The 25,159-nt window shown below is 41.4% G+C and overlaps 1 protein-coding gene across 11 annotated transcripts in view; it reads right to left on the bottom strand.

The window, feature by feature from the left end:
* The window catches only part of CELF2 (CUGBP Elav-like family member 2), a 548,864-nt gene that overhangs the window by 69,185 nt on the left and 454,520 nt on the right, over window positions 1-25,159 (bottom strand). For all 11 annotated transcript variants that reach the window (XM_054515016.1, XM_054515012.1, XM_054515011.1 and 8 more), the window contains 2 exons: window positions 9,793-9,841; window positions 1,144-1,278 (listed from right to left, as the gene is read on the bottom strand). In XM_054515016.1, the coding sequence (XP_054370991.1) occupies window positions 1,144-1,278; window positions 9,793-9,841 (184 nt within the window). The remainder of the gene's footprint in view (window positions 1-1,143; window positions 1,279-9,792; window positions 9,842-25,159) is intronic.

Below are 25,159 nucleotides of genomic sequence, written 5' to 3'. Positions count from 1 at the left end.
TACTAGAAACAAGTAGATCCAAAAGTAAAGAGAAAACAAATCTAAATCTATACTCATATCTATATGCAAAGTGGTAATAGATATACATATCACCTTTTTCTGTGCCTTTTGAAAATGTAATAAAATGCATAAACTGTGTACTTTCTATGTATTTGTTTTTTCTATAGATGTGATGTTTTTCACAGCTCCACAATTAAAATTACTTTACTCCCTGTGCCATTAAATGGCTGTGGCAGGTTACAACAGCATAATCCTGCACTGAGAGATGGGACTATCCTTATTTCCTTTTCTACTCAGGAACCCCTGGCACTGATGTTTTGAGAAGGTTCATGCTCTGAGAATAAATTCAGGTCCACATACCATGGAGTTAAGATGCAGTCTGTATCATCAATATACATTTATCTTTCTTTTCAATAGGTTTTCAGAAGGCCTTTCCCTAAAAGGTACTTTTGCACTCAAAAGAGATCACTGGTTATTGAAATCTGTGCAGCATTTCATTTCCAAGTTCAGGTTGGCCACTTGACCACTCTTGATGGTGATGCTTAACACCTCTGCCCTGGTTTTTGGGTTGTGGTAGAGGCGCAAGATTTAAAAACTCTCTTTACAAACTTTTGTCCAGGCAAAGCTCTCAGGTCCAGGGTAACCTCTTTGTTTCTCACTTACAGCAGACCTATGTTTTGCATAGAGTTACAGAAAACACAGGAATGGAGGAGATAGTGCTACAATGAGGGCCTGTTCCCATCACCCTTCATGCCCTCAAGCAGTCATTTACAGTCCTGTCCTTTTGGTTGTTTTTTTTTTTTTTTTGGCCTTGTGCTACAAAGCAGAAATGGGGTCAGGGGAGCAACTTTGATTTTGTGAGAGCAGAAAACTGAGGGTGTTTTCTCAGGGTGCAAAGGAACCTTTCCAGCTGACAAACAGGTGATAACACAAGTTAATATGTTGGCACCGAGACCTTTCTGACACTGGAAATAAAAGGTGATAATTTCAGTCACTGTGAAAAGTTCATGTGGATACCTTCATCACGTGGGATGTATTACAGAGTAACCTCTCGCTGCAGACAGCAGCTCTGCCTACCTTGGCTGTGACATAAAGCTCCCAATTAGCACTTAAGGAAAGAGACTTTACAGGCTGCACACTCACCTCGGCTCAGCCCATCTGGTCCCCGAAGGATTCGGCATTCTTCTATCTGGCCGAACGGAGAAAACATCACCCTGATATCATTCTCATTACACTTCTTCGAAACCATTCCTATGAACAATTTTCTGTCTTCCACAGCTAGAAGATAAAAATAATGAATGAGCAAAGGCCATTTCATCTTTTTGCTGTGATCAATGCTTCATTACCACATCAAACCAAGCTCCAGTCATGTGAGTCTGGCTCTGTAACTGAAGACAAGTCCTAAGGCAAACACTTTATACTTACAACCTCCCTTCCCCCTTCCTTCCCCACCCCAAATATCTCATTTTTCTCTCTCTCTCTCTCTCTCCTTCTTTTTAGTGGTGCCTGCTGTTTATATAACATATTAATTGGCTGTCTTAGTCACTCTGCATACACCTCCCCTTCACGGCTTCTAAAAGGAAAGTATCCTCCCTTACAGACACTTTTAAAGATATCTTTGCATAGATTCTAATTCAGATAAATTCCCTCATCCCCCTCATGTGTGAAAGAAATCATGATGGGGTGAGGGTGAAGAAGGGATTGTGCACATAATGATATAAGCTAATGAAAAATATTCCTGAGAATTGTTTTGAGAGCAGCTCCTATCTGAGCTTTCAATTTCAGCCAACTTAATGCACGGCACTGGAAAGGCAGATGTGCAATGACTGCTCTGGAAAAAGAATGCATTAAATTTTTCTGCTCTTTTGGTTTTTTTTTTTTTCAGTGCCACAGCCCTCTGCCCTTCAGGAGGACACAAGACATATTTCAGGACATCACCTGAACACCTTCTGATGCGTAATGATGCTGAGTTTGCAAAAAACCACCATGAGAAACATGCTTTACCTGAATTATTGGTAGAGTATTTTCTGCCTGCACTGTCACCAACACCAGCACAAGCTGGACTGCTGCAGCAGGATGCACACAGTCCTATTAATCAAACCCAAATTTACAGGTCTAATGCTGGGGACTCTTGTCAAAAATGAAAGAGGTCATCAAAACTTAATCCACTCTGGAAAAACTTAAAAATGTTGAGGCACCCACTCATCTATATTAAACCAAAAATCTAAGTGCTTATTATACAGTACGTACACTAGTGCTTTCTTCTTCTCTAGAAATGGCATGTAAATCCAATTCCTTGTTAATGAGCAGACTGTCAGGGTTTGTGGGGAAGCAAAGAGGGAAGGAAAGCTTTACTCCAGAGAGTCTGCAGTGCACTTACTTATTTCTATTATTGTGCAAATTATTTTTGTAATGAAGTATTTTCATTTCTGGGCTTACAATAAAAAAAAAGAATCCTCCCTTGCTCTCTAACTCTGTCTCCTGTATTAGTACGAGTTTGTCATATGGAAAAAATTGCAGCTGAGGAAGAAGGAACTGCATTCATTTTTTCTAGGATTTTATTTCTGTTATACTTCAACATTTTCAGTGCATTTAATAATTTCAAGAATAACAGGAAGAGGTTCATGTTTATTGATCACAAGAAGCATTTGAAGTAATTTTCTCCTTAAATCGCTGACTTTAAAAAGTATTTGTAGCTTTTATATAAGAAAGCACCAAACCCATGCATTTTTCAGAGCCCAAAACAGAGACCAGCCCCTGCAATCCCAGCTTCTCACTCTACAAGCTTGCAAGAAAATTGGTGTGAATTTAACACCCAGGGGAAGATGTTTTCTTCAGCAGAGATTCCTCAAGACTGAACATTTTCATTCACACTTTATATTGAGGTTCCACACGCAGGTGAACCCTCCAGAAAGGGTTAAGAAATGCTGAATGCATGGGATGAGCCAGTTATATACAGATCAGGAGCTGAATATGCGTGATTGCAAATAAGACCTGCAAGTTGAGATATATATATATATGTTCGTGTGTGTGTGTGTGTCTGTGTGTGTGTGTCTTATTATGAAGCTTTACATCTCATTCATAATATATAGCTGACCTTGATGCTGCTAAATATTATTTTAAGGGTGGGAAAGCTGAATTACCTTGCTCACAGCGACAAGAGGAGTACAGGCAGACGCTTCTGCTGGTGGAAGGATACCTGTAACCTGGCTGCAGACAATTCCTATATTGCCTTGAGCAATCTCTTTGAGGAAGTTCCCTGGCAGCCTGTCCCCTCAACAACAGCCACAGACTACAGCCATAGTGCAGGAAAGATTTTGAGACAAGGGACCCAGCTGGGCTGCCAGGCCTGGATTTCTCCACACCACAGACTGAGGTCAGGCTGGGTGAAGCCTTGGTGCCAAGCACATTTCCAAGCATTGCCTTCTGCTCAGTGTTATGAACCTCTTATTTTGTGTCTCTGTGTCAGCCAGTACCAACCAGTTTAAATTTGATCTTAGGCTTGAAATAGTGTGCAGGTCTACCTTAAGGGTGGCTAGGCTCCAACTCTCTTTTAAAAATAGCTGCTGGCTAAGTTGGACAAATGCCTGCCACAGCATCCCAAAGGAGGTCCCTTGGGTCCTGCTTCGGTGCCAGGACAAAGCCTCAAACCAAAGAGATTCACATGGAGACTCAAAAGAAATGAGATGTGAACAGAAGGCTTTGTTTTAATTTTCCAAAGAGTAGCAGGCGACAAACTCCCCATCGGCCTCTTTTGGTTTTGGTAGTAAACCTATAAATATGCCATTTAACTAACATGATTTGCAGGTTTGCAGCTTGAGGGTGATTTTATAGTAAATTAAACATCCAGCTCCTGTGTACTGTACATCTTAAAAATGCAGATTTCATGAACAATGCTCAGAGTACAGAAAACATATTGATATGATGACGTGCTCTGCATTCAGTGCCATTAGTCAGTGCTGATCAGTGTTGAAGCTTAAGAAAATTGCTATTCTTTTTCTGGCTAGAGGTCCAGCATAAAAAACATTTAAAGTGACAATTGTCAAGATCAAAATGACATGTTTTCACTCCATCTGATAGAACATCTGATATTATTAGGCTGAAAGAGTTTTTCCCACACAGAGAAAGGAACACTTTTCCACCTCAATAAGACTAATTTTCAAGAGTTATTTCTGCATTTTTGGTCAGCCACTTCTTTCTTTCTAAAATGAATTCTTACCAGCCACACAGGCAAGGTGTGAGAATCAGACAACAGAGTGCAAGAAGTGTGGGTCAAATGCTTTTAGAGGTGAGCAACCTTCCCTCTGGATCTGCCAAGCCTGTGGATTTTCCTGTGTGTTTTGGATTTCTCCCATGGACTGTACAATAAGGATTAAATGCACCTGACCCAGATAAGCACTGAGGCTGGGACAGGTGCTCCTGCTTAGGGGAAGCATGGCAGCCTAAACCCATCTGGCCTAACTTCAGTGACCTACAGGTTTGGCCTCAGCTCAACTGGTTGTTGGCAATGCCAAGAGATCAGCTCCTTCAAAGAGTGACAGGTCCCACCTCTCCCAGCAAGGTGGCAAGGTGCATGACAAGGCATTTCTCCCTTTGTCATGGAAGTCTCTCCCCTGCTACTGAGAGTAGATTACAGATTTTTTTTACACTGACTGAGTGCATTGACAGATGCTGTTACCTTCCAGCCAACTCCCAGATCTTGGGCATCATGACAACATGTAGATGTCCTGAGCTCCAGCTGCAGGGACATCAGGAATGAGTGAGCTCTGAGGGGCTGGACAAAGCTTGGGAGCTGCCAGTGCTTTGGGCAATGAGAGCAGGCAAAGCAAAAGGCTGGGGGAAGGATAACAGTGTGCAAGGGCCAGCACATGTACACATATCTCAAAAGCATTTCACTGATGCTTGATAATTCTCTCTCCCACCCTTGGGGTAGGTTTCAACAATTCAAAATCCAGAAAAATCAAAACTTTTTTAGCCTGCATTTGACATCATTATTTCTGAACCCCCCCTTATGGACTTAGCTGAACTTTCTGACTATTTTACACCACTCTGGGGGAATGAAGGAGATGCAACTGTTTGGAAGCAGCAGGTAGGATGGGGTGGCTGAGTGCCCCTCCTTGATGGAGCAGAAGGAGCCAGAAGGTCACAGTAAACAAGGCCTGAAGTTCTATTTATAGGAAGGAAAGTGTGAAACCACACAGTTTCTTGATTAACACATTATGGGGTTCACCTTTAATCCATCTCAACACATTACAAATGCAGGCTGGCTGTGCTGCCAGGGCAGTTCAAGTGACACATCCAGTGCTGAGCCTGCTGGATTTGGGCTGGGGTTTGCCAGAATGCAGGAGCACTGCTTGGAGAGGTACAGACACCTGTTTTCAAATGAGCAGAGCTGCTCTTTTAACCCCATCAAGGCTAGCACTGCCATCACTAGCACACGTGCCTGGGCATTGTGTTTGAACCCAGAACTCTGCCTTAGCCATCAAAGGTTATCTGAGATGAAATCTGTCTCTGCTGGGAGGGGAACTTTTCAAACTGAGCCTCCTGTCTTCTGACAGCACTACATCCAGCTTGCAGAATAACATCCTGAAGGGTCTAATTTTTTAGCTTTACTCAATTCGCTTCAGTAATGAGCATTTCTTGCAGGCTGTATTAGATTGCTTGTGCTAACCCAGGAGGATAAAGGAGTAGAGATTATTTTCTGAATGCTACAAAAGAATTAAACCCTGTAATAATTGTGGGAAATCTCCCTGAAGATTCAACATAACTTTTATTTTCACTCTTCCAAACCCCCAAAATTCTGAAAGATCAAAATTATAACCCTTTATTGTACATTTCTGAGGAGTCCAGTCAGATAAAGAGTGCATTTTCTCCCCAGAAGATGCCTTTTCTTTTGAGCAACTAGATAAATGGTTAATTATGAATAAATGGTGTGGAGGTTTTGGGGTTTTTTTGGTTTGGTTTTGGTTTTTTACTCCCATATAGAAGGGAAAAGGTGAAATTAGACTTTTTATCCCTAACTGTAAGCCTGTGAAAACCCCTTGCATACAATCTGTCAAAGTCACACCTGAATCCGGAGCTGCCTGCATTAATTATCAACTTTTCTATGTGTTAGTGCTAACATATGGCATCTAATTACTACCTCCAATTCGGCAAAGTTGTGCCACATAGAATTTCAAAATTATTTTTTATATTTTCCACTAAAGAAATCAATAAAAATAAATTTTAAGATTACTCAGCTACCCTCCTCCCTCCTTTATTTTTTAAATGGAGAATTTTGTCGTTTTCCCTGAAGCAGTGATGCTTTGATCCATTTAAGAGCATGCTGTCTGCAGGATATGTGCCTGAAAGTATTGACTGTGTTCAAATCCAGATCAAGACATTTAGGCATTTGCAAATTGTAGGATGTTAATTGCCATAGACAACTTAGAGTCAAGCAGGTGTTTGTAAATTTTTCAGCATTAGACTGGAGGAACCCCCTTTGTTTGAAAAAGGGAAATGTCCTTAAAAGGATAAATACTGTGAGTGATGAATCTAGTAATGGTAGAGCCTTCAAAGTAAAACATGCTTCTTTGGCAGAAAATCCTTAACCAAAACTTTCTAGACAGGTTAAAACAACCTGCACAAAGGTGATCAGACCAGGACATACTACAAAATTCAGCACCTGCAAATCTTCAAGAGATGTTAAGTTTTTCAAGAGTTAAGAAGCTTTTCAGAATCCCTCTGGGTAGACAAATTAATTAAATCTGAGGGCAAGTCTTGCCCCATCAACTCTAGGTGCTAAAAACTTGGTGGAAGAGATCAAGATTTGCTTCATCTGCATGAGCAGAGAAATGACTTAGACACATTGTAGGCAGGGAATGAGCCACTGGAATGGGTTGCCCAGAGGAGCTGTGGATGCCCCAGCCCTGGAAGTGTTCATGGCCAGGTTGGAGGGGGCTCTGAGCAGCCTGGTCCAGCTGTGCTGGAGCTGTCCCTTCCATACCCATCTCCCAGTTTCCATGAGGTGAGCTTGGCCTCTGGTGTCAAGGGACAGATTCCTCAGGTGACCCAGATATCTAAGGGCAGGAACAGTGATGGAAAGGGAGGAGCATTTCATCCTGGGAGGCGCTGGCTTGGATGGTCATTCAAAGCTTTTTCACAAGGGACTCAATATGGGGAGGGGGCATTTAATCACACAGAAAATACTGTTCTTTGAAAACCTCTGTAAACTGAATGAGAGGACCTGTCCTTCCTCCCTATGGAACTTGAACAGGTCTATCAATTCACAAACATGTACAAGCTCAGAAGAATTGTAGTGTGTTCAACTTGTCCTACACGTCTTTCCATAAAAAATTTTTGACCAAGAAAATTTCTTAAACCTCTTTGCAATCTGAGAAACACCACTTTACCCATAAAATCCACTGGGATCCTCCCATGACTCAGAAATCAGAGACTTGAGCATTCCTCAAAAGCTCAACCAGCACGGATCATGAAAACCAAGATGCCTTGGCATGTCTTTTTTCTTTTCCCCTTTGAATTTACCAATCTGGTTGAAGAGGTACAGTTTGCTGTTGGCATGGATAATATACCTCCTCAGATGGATAGCCTGGAGCATATGGGAAACATGTGCCAAACAAACCTCCACATCCCCCGCGCTGTTGTTTTTTTCTCTTTCTTGATCTCCCAGCTGCTGGCAAACTGTCACCCACTCCATGAACCCCATGCCTACGCCCTGCCTTTCTGAGGAGCTGTACCATTATTATCATCATTGTGGTATTAGTTTGCCTTTTGCTTCTCCAGTTGATTAAAAAAAAATAAAAATAGTTCACCACCCCTTGAACATGCCTATCAAAAGTTCCCACACCCTTCAGGAATCTAAATTTTAAAAAGTGTTTAATTTGACAGTTGGAACCCCTGAACTGACAATTTGTTTTTTCCCCAAAAATACAAAGAAAGGCAAGGAAAAAAAAAAGTGAAAAACCCAAGCCCTAGTAATTTTTATGCTTGGAATAGATGCCAGAAAATAAGAGAGTATTCCCACAGTGCAAACAGGAGTTTCATGCAGATAACCCTAGACTAACAGCAGCAGCCAGGAGCCAACCTACCCTGCTTTCCAAGCAGGCAGTACTTGCAGAGAAGGACAGAATTTGCACAATTCCCCACAGTGTTTTTCCAATATGTTCAATCTCCTTTAGAAAGAAACACTTCAGGCAACGAACAAGTAACTCACTGGGAGTCAATTTTGGCCCATTGCCTCTTATTTTTCTAATTTGCCAAGGAAATTGAGGTGAAATTTGTCTTTGAAAGAAGAATCCATGGAGGCCATACTTAGTTCAGGCCAGCGTTCCTGTGCCTAAGGGATAATTGTGCCCACTGCTAGCAGTAAATACTAGGGACTGGAGTCTGGATTCCAACAGCAACGCTCTCCTTGACCACAGTGGGGCCTGAAAACTTCAGTCCTTCTGCCCATCCAGGTGCCTTGGCCAGGTGCCTCTATTCTGAGCACTCAAAGACAGCAAGAAACTACTGCTAAAAATCTTTGGGAAAATATTCTTCACCCAGAGGGTGTCTGGGCACTGGAACAAGCTCCCCAGAGCAGTGGTCACAGCACCAGACTGACAGAGGTCAAGGAGCATTTCGAGCACATGGTGGGATTTTTGGGATTGTCCTGTGGAGGGCCAGGAGCTGGACTTTGAGAATCCTCATGGATTGGAAAGTTGTCATAATGGGAAACCTAGCATCATGTGAAATTTTAATTTCCTTCTAAACTTCATAATCCTTGGAGAAGCCTGAAAAAGGGATGCACTACAATTAGCAAAAAAAAGAAGCCTTAAAAAAGCCTTGCGGAGAGATTTAGAGCCCAATCATAATTTACATTTGCAGGTATGTAGATCTCTAAGTGCACGGCTTCTGCCCTGATTACTAATTAATGAGGTGCAAAGATGCCTGTTGGAGGAACCAGCTCTGATTATGTGGGCCTTAAGGGAAAATGAAGCTCTTGCAATCTAAGAAGGCAGATGATATCTTTAACATATATTTTAGAAAATTACAGGAACAAATCAAGGGGCAAAATATACACGTATATATTTTTAAAGAATCACATGCTGCCAAGTTGCACTACCATTCGATTATCTTATTTTCCTGAATATATAAACCTGGCATGTTTAATAGATTTACCTTGCCATCTATTTTGCATGTCATATACATCCACTTAGGCAGTACCCTAGTATTCCAAATGGATATTACTGTCTTTATAGCATTCATTTTTCAATCGTTTTGAGGAATAAGTATACAGAGAGCTCCAAAGTGGGCTTCCCAGCCCATAATGAGGCATATGATTAAAACCTAAATTTGGCTCAGATTCAGAATGGCATCATTGTGTAAAAAGGTACTTTTGGCAAATGTTTAAGGCTGATCATGTACTTACATAATTTGTTAACACAGGTATGCCTTTTTGTTTCTTTTATTTTAAATTTTCAGCATCAACATTTTATCTCCATCTTATCAATCTCAGGTGCTCCCACAATACCTCACTGTTAGAAGAACCCAAGGGAAGGATGTATGCAGTGAGGTAGGTCATGACATACAGCAGGTACAAGGAAGACCCTTTTTTGAGGACATTTCCTTCCTTCTTTAAAGCAGAAGATAAAAGGGAGTTCAGAGCAGCTCAACACCTTCCCAGCATGTCAGGTGTAGGGAAACTGCCTATTATTTTCACCACAAAAGGAGTAAAGCAAAAATCGTCACAATGTTGTGCTTACTTTAGTTTAGAGAAAGATACAATCAAGTAAAAGTAAATTGAACACATACCATTTGACTTTTCACTATCTGCAGGTTTCATCTGAATAGGATGATGCATCTAAAAACAAAAATGAAAGAGAGTAAGGCAGGTTGGATAGTCATAAAAAATCAAGAGTGATGTTTTTAATGAAGGGCTAAAAAGAGACACAATTTAATATTAAACATGTTGAAATTATATCAATTCAGAATAACACTGTATTATATGCTTATAAGAAAAAATTAAATGGTAAAGGAGTATTTTATAATGAGGAAGTTTAAAAAAAAAAGATCATTGGGCCCATAGGACTCATATAAATCTTTAATTTGCTGTATCTAGTTTCAGAAGACCTCTAAAGTTACAGCCCTCATTAGTTTATGGCATGCTTGGTTTCTGTTTTACCAACTTTTTTTTCTTGAGCTCAACCACTGCCAAAACCAAGATGTAATTTTCAAGTAATTTAAGAACTAGCAAGCATTTCAAATGTTCCCAGAGGAGTTGAGTTTGACAAATGAACTTTGCTTGTAATTAAAAAAACTGTGCTCATTCTTTTAGGACTGAAAAAGAAGAGATCTTGATTCCTAAAATAGCTTCCTATAATTGTTTAGTATCTCATATTTTTGTTTTGAAATCCATTACACATTCATTCATAAAGCTTCCACCACAACACATAACAATTCTGGCTTCCATAAAAATTCCAAATCCTTTTTCCTTTTTAACCTCTTCCTCCATCCATGTCCCTCTTACTGCAAAGGAAACCAATTCCTGTCTGCAGCGTTATTGCAGAACATCCCACCTTGGCACACTTGGGCTGCTGCGTCCTCAGCTTTCCCTACTAAATGATACTGCTCCCACACTAAATTGTTGATAGCTCCAATAAAATTCCTACAAATGCTGGTTTTGTTCTTACAGGAATAATAACACCACAGCAGTTGAGCTCCCTCATGATCAGAGTTTTCTGCAGGACATTGGTGATAGCCAGCCCTGTGGCCATTGTGGTGTGCTCAGGGAAATTTTATTACAGCTTCTCAAAAGCCTCCAGAAGTGACCTCACATTGAGATTCAATGTAGGAGATGTTTAAGCCTGCAAAAAACCCCCCATTTTTATTTTCTTTCTTGGACTCTGCATAGTTACTGGGATTTGATTGCACAAACCTTCCAGCAGCAGCAGGGCCACTGCCTTTTCTCTCCTCAGCAATTCCTTACCAATTCAGGTGAACAGGTGAAAAAATGTATGCTTTTTCTACTTTTCTATAATTTTTCAGTGCAGCACAGCTGTGTATTGCCTGAAAATGTCAGAGGCAATTCCATTTTCCTAATAAAAGATTGTTATGACAAACTCTGGGAAACAAAAACAGCTGAGCAGTAAAGAACATCCATGCCCTCATATCAAATATGCTTTCAAAGCTGCACAGAAACCCACATCTGCATTGCTTTTGGTGAAGTAACTTAACCACCAGGGAAAAAGTTGCTGGATTCTTCAGAAAATATGAAATATTGCTGTGAATGTTTCTGTTAGATTTATTCAAAGTCCAGAACGCTCCCTGGCCTTGCAAATCAATGTGTTCCCTGTGCTGCTTGCACAACTCCCCAGTGTGTCCTAAGGAAAGGCAAAGCCACAAGGTAGATGTAGTTGTCAGGATGCATAAATTTTCTTCAGTTTTAACAATTCTGCTCTCTTTAAATCATTTGTTTCCTAAATGGACTTTAATAGCCCAGCACTTGCCTGCTACCACTCTTATTAGATCAGTTTTATAGAAAAAAGGGAACTTCTATGGTTCTCTGTCTTCTTTAGTGCTTAAGGTATTTCCTGACATCAACAATACACTGGGCACTGCAGGAGACTTAAAATTTGTGGGAATGTGAGGCAGCATGTCCACTCAGCAAGCAAAAACAGAAAGAAGAAAAAAGGTGTAACTTGCGCCACAAGGCTGTTGCAGGTTACTGAGGTCTCTGAGGAGCAATGGAGTGGTGAGAAAATAGAGGAAAGAAAGGCAAATATTGAAAATCCAGGAATATGCAGGATATAAGAGAAAAACCCAGCCCAATTTCAGGCCTTTTGTAGACAGGGAATCAATCAATTGCTCTTTACAAATGTGTTTATGTGCCCCTAAGAGGAGATACTTTGAATAAAGGCTATTCTAACAACATAGAAAAACCTCTCAGTTTTCAAACTCTCCAAACCAGAGAAGTCAACTTTAGACCAAATTCACGTGAAGAAGTTATTTTTGCAGCCCATGGTCACAACATAAAGATCAGTGTCACCTGATAAGCACATTTACTGCATATCTAAAGTCATCCTCTTCAGTCACACATCATTACCCCAAGTTCATTTACTCAGTAATCTGGTACATTCACAAACAAAGAGGCAAGATTTAACATGATGCTTCAAATAGGTTTTGACTTGATTTCAAAAGTTCCTGCTAAAAACTCATGGTCCTCTTCACACCATCAGGCTGAATTTGGGAGTGATGCCATTGTGCTTAAAACCAATAAAAGATCCAGCTCAGGCCTGGAGAGTTTAAACTGCAGAACACCCCCAGAAAAAATGGAGGTGATACACAAACCTGGCTTCAGTGAAGAGGAAAGTGGAAAAATACCTTACTGACAGTTTCCTAACATGAGAGGGCTCATGTTGAAGCTTGTTTAACCCTGACCATCACCAATTGATACGTTACCAACCTTTAACACTAGATTCAATAAAACATGCCATTTATAACCTGAAATGGGTTTTACAGAGTCACTGGTTCGCATCTCATTATTAAACTCATTGCTGACCTCTAGAGACAACTGCCGTGACAATACATATTATAAGCTCTCTACCCATAAAATATTTAAAGGTAGGTGTAAAAAAGAAAAGAAAAGAAAAGAATGACTCTCAAAGAAGTGTGTAGTGAATAAGAAAATTAAAGGGGCAGAGACAAAAGTTAAATAGGTACTATCCTTTCACTCTACAATGAGCAAAAGACAAAATAATCTGTACATTTTCTATCTCCCTTGTATAACTGCAGGCTATAAAACAATAAAATAGCTGTGCTTTCCCAGGCCCTCCAAAAGATTACAGATGATATAAAACTGTTTCAAATTAGATGCCACTCACTAGAATCATGTCATCTACAGAAATGAAGGATTTCCCGTCTTATCAGGAAGCTGTTATTGTAACTATACATCACTTACGGATCTCAAGGTAAGTGATTTCTCAGTATGTCATGTTGTCACACAGAACAACAGGAAACATTTCCTTCTTTTCCTGGAGAAAGCTTTGCTTATGAAAATACAGTATTTATGAATGCACACTTACAATTAATAAAGAGGCAAGAACAAGAAAAATAACCTCAGCAAGTAATTTATTACCTTGAACATCATCCCGTGCTCAGCACACACAGTAAAAGAGAACAACACAGCACTCAGGCAAGTTCTTTCTGAGCGTGGCCAGCTTCCCCTGGCAAGCACTGTGCATGGGGATATCAAACCCAGGCTGGGGTATGGGCTGTGAGGGGCAACCTCTCCTCATCAGTATTACAGAGTTCTACTGAGCACACTTGTGCAGCAAGAAGGGCATGACCTGCCTTTCCTACAGGTGCTCTGTGTCCATCCCAGAACACACCATGCCATTGTTTTACAGCTGAGAGCAAGCAAATGCCTGTTGCCCAAGGTTGCCAGTGCCTTGTGGCAGTGCTGGCAGCAACCTGGGGGCTTCACTGCTGCTTGTGCTGTCACAGAGGCCACCCAAAGCCTGGGGCCAGGAACGTCACTGCCTCTCCTTGGGCGCATCCCAAGCAGGGGTGCTGAGGCAGTCCACGGGAATCAAAAAGGCAAAGAAACAGTTGTCAAACATGCAACCCTGAAAATCCCCCTGAAATTAATGAGAATCTGGCTGCTGGCTGTGTCCAGGGCAGCAGCAGGACCACGCCAAGGCCTCGAATTACAATGGAATAGTTACATCTTTTTTTCCCCCCTCTTTTTCCTGAGTACATCTTGCTGTATGTAAACATGTCATCAGAGAAAAAAAACACAGCAAAGCAACCCAATGCATCTCAAAGGCATGCCACCTCTCCAGCTTTAGAGCCTCAAAGTCATCTTTTCAACAAAAATAGCAGTACCTATTTACATTCTTGTCAAAGCCATGTGACATCTGCATGGGAGAAAACAAGCCGGCTAAGAGTCTATTTCTGGCAAAAATATTGCAAGGAAATTAGATTAACCTGGGTGGAATTCTATCTGGGAATTTGGAGTCTGTCGTGGTGATTAAGTCATCATTTCTGTCAGATTACTCTAATCGGCTGTCAAATACGATTCCACAACCCCATCTGTAACTTGGCATCCTCGTTATTCAGTCGATGTTACCTTCTGTATACAAAACAAACACCAAAAAAGGAGGTGTGTGCAGTCTAGCATTTAGCAGAGTCATTAGCTGTGATTACTATTGTGTGGTTGCATGTTGCACAAGGAGATCAGCTCATGGTTTGTTTTGTTTAGTCAGGGGATGCTTCAAATCAGGTGTAATCTTAAGCCTGAGGTGTCAGGGGTGAACGGGTAAGAATGTCTCCAGGCATGGGTGAGCATGGGCTTGGCACATTCCAAGTCACCACTGCATCAACAGCAACTGCTTAAATCACATTTCAGAGCTGTCAATATATTTGCTGGAAAGGCTTTTGGACACCTGCTTTCCATCAGTTTTCTGAAGAGAAATGGGCATTCAGATATTCTGGGTAGGCTAAAGACTTCCTGCGAGCAGGAATTTCTGTGAGTGAAGCAAGGTTTGTAGGAGGAGGCAGTTGGCACTGGAAATGGTCTGTATTGGCTGCTTTAAGATGTTACACATCAGTATGTCAGTCTTACACAGGACTTTGGTGATTAAAAGCAGAAGATGCCTTTCAGTGAAGATGAAGGAGCTGATGGGCTCATTTTGCTGCAGCTGTGTTGAGTCTGTGAAATTTGGATATCCTCAGCATCTCTGAAATTCTGGCCACCTAGACTGAAACTTTTCTTTTTTTTATGGTCTATTGCAAAAGCACCTTTACACATAATTACTACATCAGTTAGCAGCTTTTATTATCCATTCCTGCCACTGTGGATGCACATGCCTTGCCCCTGCTACTTCTCATGCCTTGAGGAAGGAAAACCTCTTGGCAAAAAAGGACTCTGAATGCACATCAGACCTGCCTGCACCTTCACCCAGCTCAGTATGGCAGTCAAAGACCACATCCTGCAAGTCCTCTAATGTTAAGCAGAATGTGACTTTTCACCATCAGAGTTAAGGAATTGTGTGTGGAGAATGTTATCCATGAGTCCTCACTCCTTACCACTCCTGTATTTATCTTTCTATAATCTTTTAAAGCCACCAGCAGACTTCTAGAGCTGTTATCCCTTTTCAGACATGTCCCCTTCCTCCCTTCCCTGTCATCTGGCCCTGGCTAGAAGTGTCTAGCCATGACCCAACTCAGTTTGTCCCTTACCTGTCACCCTCACAGACCACATCACAGAGAAACACCACACAAAATGGAGCTAAACTCCCCCCAGGCAAAGGGTAAATTTGAAGAACTTAGGTTACTTTGGTAACAACCAAACCAAACAAAAAGCAATAGGATTAAATGATGATAGCTTGCATGTATCTTGTCATTTCTAGCACTCTGGGACTTGCTTCTTGCTAGCATTAATCACTGTAGAAGCCAAATGGGACTTGAGTATTTTCTACATCTCAGAACTGTAAAATGTCAAGAGGGAATGTGGGATAGAGAAGAAGAGACATTAGACCTTAATTAAACCCTAATTTTCTTTTTGGGTGAAGGATTATAAATTCTGAGACTTTGGGGATCAATAGGAAAACCAAAGAGGAAGAAAATATTAAAAGGAGGAGCAGAGACATGCTAAGGGCTCAGAAGAAAAGCACCTAAGGAGGAAACCAGTGGGAAAAAATTATATTTTTTGCCTAACTCTGGTCTGGAAATTAATTCAAAGCTTTCTCCAAACTTCTCATCCAATTAGTGAGTGCAGTTTAATCAGACCAGTAGTCCAAGGAAAAACAAGGCCAACCAGGTTTCTGAGAGCCTCTGCTGAGTCTGGAAGTCAGGAGGGAATGTATTGACCTACCAGAAGATTGGGGGAAGAAGAGAAAATACTCCATAAGCACCAGAGAATTAAATTATATTCAGTGTTCTTTAGAGACCATTGTTTTTCTGGACTATTATACGCAGATACCTCTATACCCCCCTCCCCAACCCTCATTTCAACTTTTAGCTCCCCAGTTTTTCCATAGGATCTTTCAGAGGAGCTCTTGAATGCTCATTTCTCACATCATTTTATTGCCAGCTGGTTTTGCTTTTTTAAACCCTTGTGACTCACAAGTAATATGAGTTTCCCAGAAGTGAAGGAGGTGTATTTTCCTATCAAAAAGAACTGTTTAGAATGACTCCTCTAGGGTCAAACTAACTTGAATTACGCAGTCAATATCTGGCTAGCGCTTTGGGAACTTCTCTGGGAACTGGGGATAATCTCCAAGGCCAAATAAATACTAGTGAATAAAAGAGGCAAAGGACTGCTCTCTGGATCTTAAAATAAGTGGTGTGGCATGGCACAGCTTGCATTTCCACAGCTACACTCCTCCTTCCACTCCAAACAGGATATCCTTGTCCATACTGTCCAGTGGGAGCAGTAGCCCATGTTATTCCCCCAAAATATGCCTACACACCAGGCAGGGAAGTGCTAACCAGCACCATGCTCCTGCTGGCTTCACCAGCACAGGCAGAGCTTTGGATTCCCAGTATTGGTTGAAGTCATTCATCTTTGCTTATTCACGGATAAAAGGAGGAAAAACGTGCATTTATCACTTAGATTCTCACAAATAAATGTAAAGCAGTTGCTGTAACTGCCTGAGAGATGGCATAGCTAGAAGATTGTTTGCTGTCATCCTTTCATAAATCCCAATTTAAGGGATTTAAGCTGTGTTAGGCATTCATACAATTTTAGTAGTATAAGAATGTGATCTGTTACTTGGCCTCCTAGATTACTGTCAGACATATATACATGCTTTTTTTGCAGAGACAGAGAGGGAGAGGGAGGGAAGGAAGAAGGAAGAGAGAGAAGCAAGAGAAAATGAATATTGCTGGTGGGTGCCAAATATAGTTCATGCGGTAATGCATAACATCATTATTTTCTATTTAGAGCACAGAAACAAGCATATAGCTTGCTTAAAAGAAATTGTTTTACCGGAGAGCACTAAAACCACTGAAATTCAATGGCTTTTGGAAGCTTTCCAACTCAGTTATTTGTAATCCACTACACTCTGTGGTTTAAATTCAAGTTAAATTAAACATTAGTTAGGGAGACTAAAAACAATGCTGTGCTTTAAAATAATAACAAAATATCAATATTATTATTATTATCAATAATTCTTCATCTAGTGATCCCTTGCACAATCACCCCCACATCCTGCTGTTCCTCCCATACATTTACTAATTAGGCTGCAGAACTCAGTCTCTTTTAAATGCTGTACCCTCATATAGGAATTAAAAAGTTGGCTATCTTAGAAGTGACCACTTCCTAGTGTACAAACAGCTACTGTTGCTCTTTTAGCAGTTCTCCTCCATTTATTTAATTCCTTAATTTCTTACCTCCCACACTAATGGCAACAACTCCAAGGCATAGGCAAGCCAAATGAAGTGGAGATAAAGAAGGGGAAGTATGGCCAAAAATTGTCTCTTCAAAATCACATGGAAAGAAAAGTTATTAACTATCTTTTCTTCAAACAAATGAGGCTTTACAGAACCTATTCAGTCCTAAAAATAGACATTAAGTGGGATTCTATAACTTGTTGGGAATAATGCCTTGGGGATATTTTGCATCATCCATGCTTAAAAAGCAAACCCATTAGACATCTGAGCAAAACATCAGATATTATTCTAACAGCAAGAGCTATCCATCTCATCGGCAGCAGCAATAACTTCTGTTGACATTTTGCCAATTGAAGTTTGCGTGTCAACGGGGTGGGGAGATAACTGAAGTCTCCCTGTGACATTAATTGGTTGGGTTTTACCTCCCAAGGATTGCCCTGAAATCCAAGGTGATTGCAGGGGGCAAAAACCTCTGCCCGGGTTTGTGGGTGGAAAACGGAGTGCGGCTCGGCGGCGCCTTGCCCACCGCCACGCAGGGAAGCTCGGCATGGCCTGGAACGAGGATCCAGGGGGAGGGAGCTGAGCTGTCCGCACTGCACCAGAGCCCGAGCTCCTCACGCTCTAATTGATTCCTCTCCCAACACCCCTGCCAGGTACTCACTGCTGCTGGCCTCTGCAGCAGAAAGGAAGAAGGTGGGAAAAAGGCAGAGAGGCTCCATGTGATGCACCTGGAGTTATTCCATGATTGAAGCCAAGTCTATCAAGCCAAAATCTTGTCATTTTATCATCAGGTGTAGGTAAGGCATTATTTAGCAGGTGTACTCCACACAAGCAGGGTTATTTTTACAATATTACTCCCTGGCTACCCTATTTGAGAGGTGACATAAGAACCTGAAGCAGTGATCCAGGGCTGCTGGAGGAACCAAATGCTATCCAAGCTGTTGTGGCTTTGGGATGTCAGCTCATAACTAATGCAGCCTCGTTGTGCATTGGGTGGATTTGGCCAGCATGACCTAAGATGGCAGGACTCAATTCCCAGCATGACACAAGCCTTCCAGTCAGTGTCCCACTGGACATGACTCAAGTGTTCTGAAGATGTACTTTCTTCCATCTCCCCAGTTGGGCGTTTGTTTCCAGAAGTCAACAGGAGGTTGAGACATTAAAGGCAGTACTTTCCCTTCAAATCTAAGAACACCTCCTCCTCCCATATTAGTATTTGGAAAACAGGGCCAGAGCAAAGCCAAAACATGCTACCTATTAAGTCATCTTCTACGTAAAGTCTTCCCATGGGAATGACAGAGGTCCCTCAACCATCTTAAAAGGGGAAGGCAGCAAAGCAAAGATGTTCTTTCTTGAGTGGTCTGCAAAGGCAGATTTCATTTTTCTCCCAGATTCCCCACTTAGGGAGCACAGACTCCTGAGAGCATATTCAGGGAATTTTGCCCTTTGCAGAATCTGTGAATGTTAGAGAAGAAGTCCCCATTTTAAAAAAGACCTTTTCTGCTGCCAAATGAAAATATTCAAGTAGCTCAGTCTGTGGTCACCCTTTTAGGGTGCTAATGCTCAAGCCTGGTCCACAGGAAACCCCTCCCTTTCTACATAAATCCCTCTGATTCCACATCAACTTCTAGGATAATTTTTAGATATTTGTTAAGAAAACAAAGCAATTCTCTACCCTGTCCTTCTTCTTCCCTAAAAACCCAGCCCCAACCTAAAAAAAATAACTTTTCTTTCAGGCTACCAATGACTGTGAAGAAATTCAGTTTCAATCATAGGTTTTTAAAAACATGCAATGGCTTTTGTAATGCACAACACAAGCTCGGTTCTGAGCGAGGCCAAAGTGACCAGGATATAAAATGCTTGTTTTGCAGGAGTTTTATTTAAAGACTTTGTTCTGTGCTTGCTTGTTCTCTGTGAACTATGCTCTGGGAAAACACCATGTGATTATGCTCATCAATATCCTCTACCTTTGCCAAGCTGGAATTCAGGAGATAACCCTTTAAAAGGAATGACTAGCGACAGCAACATTTCAGAAAGACAAGAAAGCATAGTCAGGGGATCCTCTGTTTCTTGCACAGTGTTATCTCATCTCCACTTATCTTCTTAATTTTTTACTTTCACTCAATAAGAGTGAAACCAGCCTCAGCCACTCCCCCAGTTTCACATCACAGATTTTTCTGTTCATTTGCTAAGTGGATCTTCTGCCTGGTTCTTTCTGCAGCATGGAAGGTCACCTTGATTCAACAACGCTCTTGGGCTCCTCTTCTGACAGAAACTAGAGTCTATTATTTTGTACAAAACTCAAATTCTAGGCTATGGGATTTTTTTTTAATGTAAAGCTTTTTTAAAGTTCTGTTGGAAAGCTCTCCTATTTGCATTACAATGTACCAGCAAGAACATCTTATAGCTAAAAAGTGTGATTGAGGTAAGTCTAAAATAAGCCCCAAAAGCATCAAAATTATAAAATCTATTGAAATTCTACCTTTTAAATTAGAGCAAAGGGTACAATATATAGAAAAAGTTGGCCCTGATGATGTGGGGCCGCTGCAATTTTCACTTTTCATTTAGCAAAGGTACAGAGAAGTTCTGAGTCCAGAATACATGTCTTGATTCACAATTCCCTCCTCGCCAGAAGGCAGACAGGCAGTCAAATTCCTGTTACCAGACACAGACCGATCCAGATTTCTTCAAAGGTGAGATGTGAGCCCCAAACTACTTGTCAACATGCATGCCTCTAAATATTGCAGGGAATAGCCAAAGCATTCAGGTAGAATGCTGAAGAAAACTTCAAGAAGTTTTGAATTAAGATGTCAAAAATCCTGCTCTCCTGACTGAGATCAGCTGGGGTAAGTAGTACAGTTTTATTGTTGAACCAGAGGAGCCATAATATTTTACGCCAAATGAGGATATGGCTCATAAATTCTATTTAAGCTCTCCATGAGCTGAAGTTACAGGAATTTTCCACGACTATCCAGTATCAGCATCCAAACTCTCAGTGTTATGCCAATAGTCTGCCCTGGCAAAATAATCTGGCTGTGGAGAGAGAATGAAAAAGATAGCTTGATATTCCATCCATCTATGAAAACAGAACAATACTGCCACAAGTCTCCAGCCACAAGGACACACAAACACACACTGTCCACACAAAAATATCAATGTCTGGTTGTGTATACATACAGTTGCAAACACCAGTAAGAGTCACGTTGAGCAACCATGCTATTTTTAACCACCCTTCGTATGAACTCATTCTCTTTAATTTTTTAGCATCTCTGTAGCTAATGTTCTCTGCCAGTGCTTTCTTTGGGGTAAGGAAAGTGGTTTGTATTCAAACTAAACAAGCACTATATATTTATAATGCTAACCTTCAGGAGTTTTAATGCATTTGAATATTTCTGTCAATAGGTGTTTTAGAAAGTGAAACAAACAAAAAATAAATGGACAACATTAGCAGAAACATGTATTTTTGAAGAATGAGTCCAGTTCCAGCTGGCTGTGGTGTGATTAAGCTGTGATTAAAATTTCATTAGTAAAAGGGACAGTGCTAGGAAGAGTAAAGCCAAAATCAACCTGCCTCCACCCATCTGCAGAGCTCCAAACCAGCATCTGATCCCAAGCATGAACCTTAATGCCTGTGTCCAGAGACTGGGCCCCTTGATTCCTTTGGAAAAAAAGCAACAATGCTTCATTTAGTGTCTGTAAGCATCAATATGTGAAAACTTGTGTTCTTTTACTTATTCTTTACTGCTACTGTACTCAATTAGAAATTTTCTCTGTCTATGCCCCGTGAGCAACATCTTTATGTTCAACTCACCTAAAGGTCAAGGAAATCTCTTTGCAGGGATGGCTTCAGGTGGAACAGCTGGAGGCCACAGAGAACTACCAGGAAGGTCCTCTGATAAAACCAACTGAGCTAAAAACTCTTACATCTTTCATCCTACCTGCTCCAAAGATAGCATTTAGAGCTACTGGGAAGTCTTGAACTCCTGGTTTCTTGGCATATGCTACTTTTTCTGAGAGGGGCTAATGCAGCCTGAGGGCTGTTGCAGTGTCAGTGAAGCTATAGCAGAAGGCAAGGAAAGCACAGGGAAGGAGGAATGGGTGCAGAAAAGAAATTTTCCCCATGTCACACCCTCTATTTTTGGCTCTCTTGTCAACAGGGAGGAAGACAAGTGGCAGACAATGAGGGCTGTCAGCTATCAGGCCACTTCTAAACTGGGATAAATCCATGTCATTCTTTGCAAAATGACCAGGGTCACAACAGACAAGGGACGCGTCTGCCTGAGCAACCCCAGAGCCCTCCAGACACAAGGGTGTAAGCACAGCACTTAGACTGACTGCAGCTCTCACTTAGCAGGATTTTTCTTTTTGGTTAATCATATATTTTTGTACAAATACGAGGATTCTATATTTACCCAGCATAGCAATTTCTTTCACTTCTTAGCAGTTGGAGAAGTGAGAGATGAAAAAATCCAGCACCTCATCTCAAATGACTTAATGCCAATACAGGATTACTGCCTATCCCATATTTTCTAATACTTTCCTACCCCAAACACCGGTAAGGACTGGGATTTAACTTTGTATCCTTTAGAAGATTATTCTAATTGAGCTTGGTATTTTTTTGTGATACTCTAAGCTTTATTTCACCTCTTAAGATGGTAAATCCTTGGTTCTGTGTACAACCAAAATAATTCCTATTTGTCACTGGCATTTGGGCAGTGGAGGAAATAAATGCACCATCTTCATGGATGCTGCTGTGGATGCTGGGTGAGGTGCTCCCACAACAGCACTTATCCTCCTCTGTATTCTCTGCAATATTTGAAATAAATATACTGTATAATAACACAGCACATTTTCCTCTAAGGTATTGTCAAGAATTTGCCACAAAATAGTGTTAGTTACTGTCTGGTGGATACTTGCTCAAGTGATGGTCTAGAAAAAAAACTCCCTTCAATCATTTGAGCCATTCACAGCTGAATGGAAAGATAAAGGTGTCATATCCCTCACATTTCTGCATGAGGCTGCAATCCCTCTGAGTGATCCTGGCAGCAGTAAGGAACACTGAGTGTTGTGTTCTCATGGTGGAATCAGGAGCTTCAGTTGTGGAGGTACCAGATTTTCAGTTCATAGGATCATAAAATGGTTTGGGTTGGAAGGGACCTTAACACTCATCTCATTCCCTGCCACAGGCAGAGGCACCTTCCACTATACCAGGTTGCTCAAATTTTTTAGTTTAAAACTAATCTTATCCTCCGATTAGTGTCTTATTTTCCCACAGTCTTACTTTCTTCAACTCACAATCCTGTGTTCTCTATCTTGAAATCAGTGAGAAGCCTCTATTCATACTTTCTTACAGATCATTACAGACTTCTAATTATTCCATTTAGACACAAGCTTCTTTTTTAGTTTCTTTCTCTGCTTTTTCCCTGTGTCTCTCCTTCAGAAGAGAAAATTTCCACTCACTGCAACTTGTAATGGTTGCAAGTGGGAATGGGTCAGCATTCCGAGGATGAATGACTGAGGCAGTGTATTAATGTGATTCCCTGATACATTGTAAATTCCATTTGCAAAGCAAAGTTCCTTATTTTAAGCCCTGCTTGCATATCCCCCACCCCTGATGGCAGATAGACCATCTCTGAGTTACAATGGGGCGAGAGCTGGGATTGACTGCAGACTGCTTTAATGCCACTCTTAATGACAACTTGTGAAGATTAGGAAGTTGTCAGAATCAGATATCAGCAAAAGCTCCAGCTTGCTTTGTGAAGTCAGTCTGAATTAATTAATGGGTAGCTTTCCTTTGATATCGCTTTGATATTTGGCTGCAGCTGGATAAAAATCAACCACAAAGGAAGCTACATTTTGTTTACCACAGCTTAAGACTCTGTTTAGCTCAATGTGATTTTTTTTCTTTCTTTTGCAGTTTTTGCTTTTTTAATTTCCCTGGCACAAGGCAATAGATACAGGCTTTTGTTAATAAATGGAGTTATGGTGGCATCTTTTTCAATGGCTGCTTCTGTCTGCTCCTGCAGATAGTCAGGCTACTACTGTCTGGTAGCAAAGCTATTACTAATTTCAGCTAAGCTGATGGAAAAAAGATGGACCATTCCAAAACTGAGAAAAACATTAGCTTTCCCCCTCTGTTAGTGCTTTTCCTGTTAAAAGGTATTTGACACACTAAATGTAGACTCATAAAATCATAAAATCATTGAATAATAGAAAGGTTTAGGTTGGAGGAGACATTAAGGACCATTTAATTTCAACCTCCTACCAAGGGCAGGGACACCTTCCACTAGACCAGGTCTGTCCAAGACTTGTTCAACCTGGCCTTGAACACTTCCAGGGATGGGGCACCCACAACTTCTCTGGGCAATCATTGCCAGTGCCTCCCCACCCACACAGCAAAGAATTTCTTCCTCAAGTCTAATCTAAACCTACTCTCTTCCAGTTTGAACCTATTCCCCTGTGTCTTGTCAATAATACTTGCTCTCTGCTTTAGAGGGTGCTGACCACTTGCTTCACACACTGACAGCCTAAAATATGAGCTCTGCAACTACATGTCCTCCATGTCTCTCCAGGGTGGGCATTCACAGCCCATTTGAGCGTCTCTAAAGGTTTTGGATGTCTACCAAGGCAATCAGATGAACATGCCTGTACCCTAGACTGGTGCTTGCACCCAAATGAATCTCCATGTACTTCTGGCAGCCCCAGTGGCCCCACTGGCCAGAGGAGGAAGGATTTCTCTGCACAGCACAGGGGAAAGAGCAGACAAAAAAGTAGCTCTTCCAACTAAGCTGATGGAGATGATAATTTCTTCAAGAGAATGAGCAAAAAATAAACTATCCCTCTGGGTCTGCAAAGAGTGTTTTTAGGCAGAATATGATTGTCCACAGAGTGCTATTAGAGCAGGAGACTCAATCAATCAGGCCACCCAGTTTCACCTGTTTTTTGTAGTATTATGGGGTTTTTGAGCACAACAGAGAAGACAGTACTTCTGTTTTCTCACTGTCCCATTGCAGCACAGTGCACCTGCCCAGTGTGATCATAGGGGAAATCTGGCTGGGGCTACCTCAGCTTCCTGCACCACCACAGGAGTGCAAACACACCATGAGCCAGCACTGCATCCCTTCAACAGCAATGGACCACAGAGCAGAGGTGTTTGAAGGAAGCAGCACAGCTCACAGGGCTGGACACAATGGCAGGAGGATGCTGAACAAACATTCTCTCTGATATAAACATGCCACGAGGCCCAGGCTCCTTAGTCATAACATAACTCAGATCCATGGGTGCCAAACATTGCTATCAAGGGAGGCAAATGGCATCCAAGGGCACCTCTAATGATGTTGCTTCCTGATGCCTGCATCTCTGTTTATGATTTGCCTTTCTAATTTCACTATTGTAGGAGTAGTCAGACAGCTAGGAAGGCTCCCTGAGCTAGTTTTTCATTAGGAAGACAATTTTAATAGCTCGTGTTGTGGTGCTAATGAGGCTGACTGAAGCACCTGTACTTTCTGTTCCAGATAACAGAAAACAGCTAACACCAGCAGGAGGATAAATAGCTGTTTAGGAGAGTGTCTGGGCTATTGTCCTTAGCTAAGCACCCCACCTAAATCTTGGTGAGCTTTGCAATACCCTGGAGTACTCCAGTGATGGCTTCTTGATTTTCTTCAGAGATTTCCATTCTGAAGTGCACAGCAAAACGTTCTCCAAGTCAGCGATTTTTGGGCACCCAGCTTAAAAGTGATATCCTGTGAACTGATCCTCCACCCTCACTGAGTAAGATTTCTAAGTT

Source organism: Molothrus ater, chromosome 5 (assembly GCF_012460135.2).
Source record: "Molothrus ater isolate BHLD 08-10-18 breed brown headed cowbird chromosome 5, BPBGC_Mater_1.1, whole genome shotgun sequence".
Lineage (NCBI taxonomy): Eukaryota > Metazoa > Chordata > Aves > Passeriformes > Icteridae > Molothrus > Molothrus ater.
This window is presented reverse-complemented; position numbering and strand designations above follow the sequence as displayed.